General features: G+C 47.1%; 1 protein-coding gene across 1 annotated transcript; it reads left to right on the top strand.

The window, feature by feature from the left end:
• Nucleotides 1–3422: 3422 nt before the first annotated feature.
• Nucleotides 3423–6203, top strand: LOC131023048 (uncharacterized). The gene has a single exon (XM_057952590.1). It carries the CDS (start codon nucleotides 3423–3425, stop codon nucleotides 6201–6203), a length of 2781 nt encoding a protein of 926 aa, XP_057808573.1.
• The last annotated feature ends 366 nt before the right edge of the window (nucleotides 6204–6569 follow it).

Here is a 6569-nt window from a genome sequence, read left to right as displayed (position 1 = left end):
CATCTACTGAAAATGAGTGGATTCTTGACTCAGGTTGTTCTTTTCACATGTGTCCTAACAAACTCTGGTTCTCTGAATTGCAGATCAAGGATCTTGGATCAGTCATTTTGGGAAACAACCAAGTATGTGCTGTGAAAGGTATTGGCTCAATCAAGGTAAAACTTCATGATAATTCTGTTAGATTATTAACAGAAGTGAGGTACATTCCTAGCCTAAAAAGAAACTTGATTTCATTAGGCTCTTTGCAATTAAAGGGATATGAGTTCAAATCTGCTAAAAATTATTTGCATATTTTAAAAGGCACAAAGATTGTAATGAAGGGCATTAGAAAACATACTTTCTATCATCTTCTTGCTACTGTTATAGATGGTGAATCAGATAATGTAACAGTCTCTGAAACTGAATTATGGCATGTTAGGTTAGCTCATGTTAGTGAGAAAGGTTTAGCTAAACTGAAGAAACAAGAGCTCATACAATTTTCTCATGAAACTAAGCTAGTAAACTGTGAAACTTGTGTACTCAGTAAGAGTAAAAAATTGTCATATCCTACTGGAAAACATACTTCTTCTATGCCTCTGCAATATGTTCACTGTGATCTATGGGGGCCATCTTGATGAGGAGTAATATGTGCAGAGCAGAGAAATGATATAAATCATAGGAGCATGCTTTATCAGAGAAACGGGCCTCACCAGTGGAATGGATACATCAAAGAAATGGACTATGCCAGGGGAATCACCTTTGCCAGAGGAACCGCCTTTGCCAGAGCAACCACCTTTGTTAGAGGAACCACCTTTGCCCGAGAAACGAACTTTACCAGAGAAACGGGTTCTCGCGGAGAAGTCAGAGGAATGGACCTCATCAAAGGAACGACCTACGCCAGAGAAGACGCTCTCGCCAGAGGAACGGTTTTTGCCAGAGGAATCACCAGAAACGCGGGAAGATCTCCCGCGATAGGGAAATTTTACTATTATGCCCTTAACCACGCAAGGCGCATGCTCCAGCGATGAATGTACCATTTTACCCTTTACGTGTAATCTATAAATAGTTGCTTACGTGCTCCTTGTAACCTTACGCTATCTTCACTCTTAATACTACAACATTTTTCATCTCAAGCTTTCAATCTTACTCTTCTCTCTCAATTTCCAAGCAACACTAGATATTTCTCATCATTCTATCACAATTCACCGATAAAATCTATACCCACTCGATTACGTTTCACCATCTGGCGCCGTCTGTGGGAAATCTGGGCTAGGACGTGAGCTTTGTTCGCCGGCGCATGCAGATCCGTAATTACGGTCGGATTTGCATGCGCAGGCACCGATCGAGCTGATAATCTGGTTACCCAAGTGAATTCGAGTCCATAATCATGTTTCCCGGGCTGATCTACCTACAAGCCTTTGAGATCTGCGCTTTCTGTGTTTTTTCCTGCATGTGCATGATGGGAAGGGGGTGGGGATTGACGATCGGGTGTCAATTTGTGGTTACTTTACGCATGATCGGGATAAGTGTGTGTTGTTGCAGTGTTTCTTAGCATAATTTGTGTTTTCCTTACGGATCTAACGAATTGCACCAGTGAATTGTTGGTTGACACTCTATTTTTGCTTTTCGGGGTTTTTCGTCGTGGATTTACGGTCATTTTACGTATAAGCGTGGTAATTATGGGTCGTGATTTTCGTGTTTCCTCGTGTAATCTTCATTTTCTACCGCACCTAACATGTTTCGCTAACAAATCTCTTGGTTGTTGCTTTGTTTATGTCTGTCTTCGGATTTCTTAATTTGGTTTTCCTGATAGTCTGTTTCTTCTGCTGGATCCTAATATGAATTCAAAGGGGAAATCTCTGTCGTTTGTCCTCCGTTAATTCGGTCTATGCCCTGGGTTTATTTCCCGGAATATAGTGATATCTTGAGGGGGAATTTATAATGGCCTTCGCGCCGGTGCTCTGGATTTCTTATCTCGGGAATTTTGGTCACAAGAAGTGGATCGTTTCATTTTTTATCAGGATTTTTCTCACATTGTTTATGTGTAGGTACCATGGGTTCTTCAGACGCTCACCGCACTCTGGAAAAGGAGTTTGACGCTGTTGGGCTCAACTCCGCTGCTCACGCTTCTGGGGTGCCGACCTCGTTGTTCAACGGCATGCAGGGTAGCACCACCTTCACCACGCCGCCGGGTTTTCACGCCATCTCAGCCACCCCGCTGACAGGACAGAACGCCAACATCCAGAGATCTGCTCTGGTGACACCGGGTTCCGACATGCCAAGCTTGGTTCCCACATCTGGTGGTGGATCGCTAAACTTTGGATTGGCCGAGCAAATGATGGCCCTGCTCAACTACGCTACCATGCGCCAGGCTTTGGGGACTCCCATGTTGTCCACTATCCCCGCCACAAATCCCCTGCTGGGAGGGCTCCACCCAGAGGTACACCTCAATCGGTTTGAGGGACTGGTTACTCTACACATGTATACTGAGGGCATCAAGTGCCGTATATTCTCCACCACGCTGACTGGCCCCGCCCAGTTGTGGTTTGGGACGCTTGCCCCAAATTCCATCCGTTCGTTTGAGGAATTACAAGTGCGTTTTCTGAGGTAGTTCGCAAGCTCGCGAAGAGTGGGGAAGTCAGCTCTTTCCCTGATGGATATCAAACAAGACCAGAATGAGACATTGCGGGAGTATACTGCCAGGTTTAATCTCACCGCTCTGGAGGTGCCAGAGGCAGAATCCCAGATCAAGAATTGTGCCTACGTCAGAGGGCTAAAGCCGGGGCTCTTCTTTGATGAGCTGCAAATCAGACCGGCCAGGGACTTCGACGACATCATGTCTAGACTACCGGGGTACTTACAGTTGGAAGATGCCAGGATGGCATGGAAGGCTGAAAATGACAAACATAAGGCTAAAAGAGCCGAGGAAGCACTAGAGAGGCAGCGACACCAGGATAGGGCCCCTTTCAGAGGGTTACCCCCGAGAGTACCTCCTCCCCAAGCAGAGGGACCACCCAGCCAACAGCGCACCGTGAATGAAGTTACTCGTTTCGACGAGTACACCCCTTTGAACCAGCCACAAGAGGAGATCTTCCATCTGATCAAGAATCAACCACTTTTCAGGGCGCCTGGGACTTACAGAGATGGGCAGCCCCAACAGGGACCCAATAACAAACTGTGCGAGTATCACAACGCCTATGGGCATTTTACCAAATATTGCGGGCATCTGAAGCATCAGTTGGAGTTTCTGGTGCGGGCAGGTAATTTGGATCAATTTATAGTCCGAGGGAACGAAGCCCAGGCACAGAGGCCCAAACAGAGGAATGAACAGGCGATAAGAGCAGGGGAATAATCGGGACCATCGACCGGAAGATAACCGCGATAACAGGAGGGGAGCGGTACAGGGACGGGAACCCCCTTTCCCGTACAGAAGGGAGGTCCACATGATTTGTGGAGAAAATGGGACGCCCACGTCCAACAGAGCCAAGAAACAAGTTGTGCGAGCAGTAAAATCAGGGTACTACCCTAAGCAGGTGATGGAAATCACGGGTGCGGCAGAGGAACCAGTCATCAGCTTTGGGGCAGAGGATCTGCGGACGCTTATGTATCTACATGACGACGCGCTGGTTATCATGGCAGACATAGCCGGTTGCATTGTTCACCGTATCTTTGTAGACTCGGGCAGTGCAGTGAATATCTTATATCTGGAATGCCTCCAGAACATGGGAGTTGAAGCCCATATTGAACCAACGAACGCCCCTTTATTCAGATTCGGGGGAGAAATGGTCATGCCATTAGGTTTCATGGAATTATCGTTAAATCTTGGCAGTGCAGCCGCTAGCAGCAAAACTAGGGTAGTGCGATTCTTGGTAGTGGATATGCCAAAACCATCCTACAATGTGATACTCGGTCGTCCCGCCTTGACGGCGTTCAGAGCAGTAATCTCCATGTTCCATCTAAAGATGAAATTCCCCATCGGTGGGGGAAGAGTGGGCGAGGTCTGGGGTGAACAAAGGGCATCGAAAGCATGCCACGTACAGATGCTTACACACTCCTCGGGGCAAAAAAGGGAAAGAATAACAGAGGGACCGGATACTCGGAAAAAGGGAAAGGTGGGCGAAGTGAATGCCATGGCAGAGGAGCGTCAGGAGCTGGCGGGTTTATTAAAAAACAGGGACAGTGCAGAGAAGACCGCCCTGGTCTCCACCAGTGATGTGTGCAATATGATAGAATTATTCCCCGGGCGAGAGGGCTTTCAGACCAAGATAGGGTCTTCCATAGATGAGCAAACTACAGAGGAACTGATCAATTGCCTCCGAAGAAATGCGGATGTGTTTGCCTTTAGCACAACCGATTTGAAGGGAATAGATAGAGGGTTGGCGGAACATTGCCTCAATGTGGATCCGAAGGTTAAGCCAGTAAAACAGAGAACAAGGCATTTTAGTGCCGAGAAGGACGCCGCAATCAGGGAACAGGTTCAAGGGTTGTTGGATGCCGGGCATATTGAGGAAGTCCAATATCCAGAGTGGATATCAAATGCTGTGATGGTAGCAAAAAAGACGAACACTTGGCGGATGTGTGTGGACTATAGAGATTTGAATGCTGCTTGCCCAAAGGACCACTATCCTCTGCCGAGAATTGATCAGTTAGTTGACTCTACCTTCGGTTGCGCGCTCTTGTCAATGATGGATGCGTACCAGGGTTATCACCAAGTGAAAATGCATAGAGGGGACATCGCTAAAACGGCTTTCGCCGTCTGTTGTGGAGTTTATGGTTGGAAGAGCATGCCATTTGGGTTAAAGAATGCAGGGGTCATGTACCAAAGAATGATGGAGAAAATCTTTAAAGAGCAACTTTCAAAGAACATATCAGTATATGTTGACGACATGTTGGTGCGGAGTGTCAGAGTGGAGGATCATGTCTCTGACCTGGAGGAGGTCTTCACAGTCATCAGAAACAACCGGCTCATGCTGAACCCAGCAAAGTGCACTTTTGGAGTCACCACAGAGAAATTCTTGGGCTACAAAGTTACTCCCGCAGGGATCGAAGTCAATACAGAGAAAGTCAAAGCTATCATGGAAATGACACCACCCAGAGGGATAAAGGAAGTACAGACTCTGAACGGGCGTATCACTGCTCTGAGCAGGTTTATCTCGCGATCGGCAGAGCGCAGCATGCCGTTCTTCAAAATCTTAAGGAAAGGGACCAAATTTCTATGGATAGCGGAATGTCGAGCGGCATTTGAGGATCTCAAAGTATATTTGGCAAAGCTCCCAACTCTGACCAAGCCAGTCCCGGGAGAAACGTTATATCTATACATAGCGGTGGGAGAAGAATCGGTTAGCTCTGTGCTTATCAGAGAAGAGGGAACTCACCAGAGGCCAATCTACTTTGTCAGCAGAATCATCCAGGGCCCCGAGTTAAACTACACTGAGATTGAAAAGGCTGCTCTGGCAGTCATGGTCACAGCCCGGAAATTGAGGCCTTATTTCTTATCACATCGGGTAGTGGTGCGCACTGCTCTACCTTTCAGACAAGTGTTGGGGAGACCAGATTTATCAGGGAGAATGGTCAAGTGGGCCGTGGAGCTGGGGGAGTACGACGTGGAGTATGAGCTGAGAACGGCAATCAAAGCACAAGCTCTGGCGGATTTCATTCAAGAAACCACTCGTCGTCCTATGCCAGAATTTTGGATCGCCTTTGTTGATGGGTCAGTTACAAAGGAAGGGTGTAGAATTGGGGTGTACATCATCTCACCAGGATATGGGATATATCAATTTGCTATCAAATTCACTTGCCGGATGTCCAACAACGAAGCCGAGTATGAAGTTGTGGTCAGAGGAGCGCGCATTCTGTCAGAGCTGAAGGCTGAATGTGTTATCATCAGAACCGATTCCCAGTTAGTGGCTCAACAACTGTTGGGGGCTTATCATGTCAAGGACCAGCGGATGAAAGCATACCACTGCAAAATCAACGAAATAAAACAAAAATTCATGGGGTTCAAAATCGAACAGATTTCCCGAGAAGAGAACACAAAAGCAGACTTACTGGCGCGCATGGCCAGCGCGGTGGAACAGACATGGAATGATGAGATCATATTGCTCTGTGATACCAGAGAAATGGGGACTTCACAGGTTTTCTCAATAGAAATCAGGGATAACTGGTGGGCCCCAATCATACACTTTCTTAAGACAGGGGAACGCTTGCGCAAAGAATCCAATTAGAGAGCTCGCTACGAGAATTACTGTTTCATCAATGATCAACTTTACAAGCGATCTTTTACCCAACCTTTGTTAAAATGCTTATCTCCCGAAGAAGCTAAGTTTGCTTTGAAAGAAATTCATGCAGGTTGCTGTGGTTGTCACACGGGATTCCGTGATCTCGTACGAAAAATCATTCGGGCAGGGTTCTATTGGCCTACCATCAACAAAGATGCCAGGGAATTCGTCCGCAAATGTGAGGCTTGCCAGAGACATGCTGGGAGAATCAACATCCCGGGGGAAACCATGGGCGTCATGTATGCTGCATGCCCCTTTGACAAGTGGGGCATAGATATCGTTGGGAAGTTGCCCACGGCACCAGGGGGCAAG

The sequence above is a fragment of the Salvia miltiorrhiza genome, chromosome 4 (genome assembly GCF_028751815.1).
Source record: "Salvia miltiorrhiza cultivar Shanhuang (shh) chromosome 4, IMPLAD_Smil_shh, whole genome shotgun sequence".
Classification (NCBI taxonomy): Eukaryota; Viridiplantae; Streptophyta; class Magnoliopsida; order Lamiales; family Lamiaceae; genus Salvia; species Salvia miltiorrhiza.
This window is presented reverse-complemented; position numbering and strand designations above follow the sequence as displayed.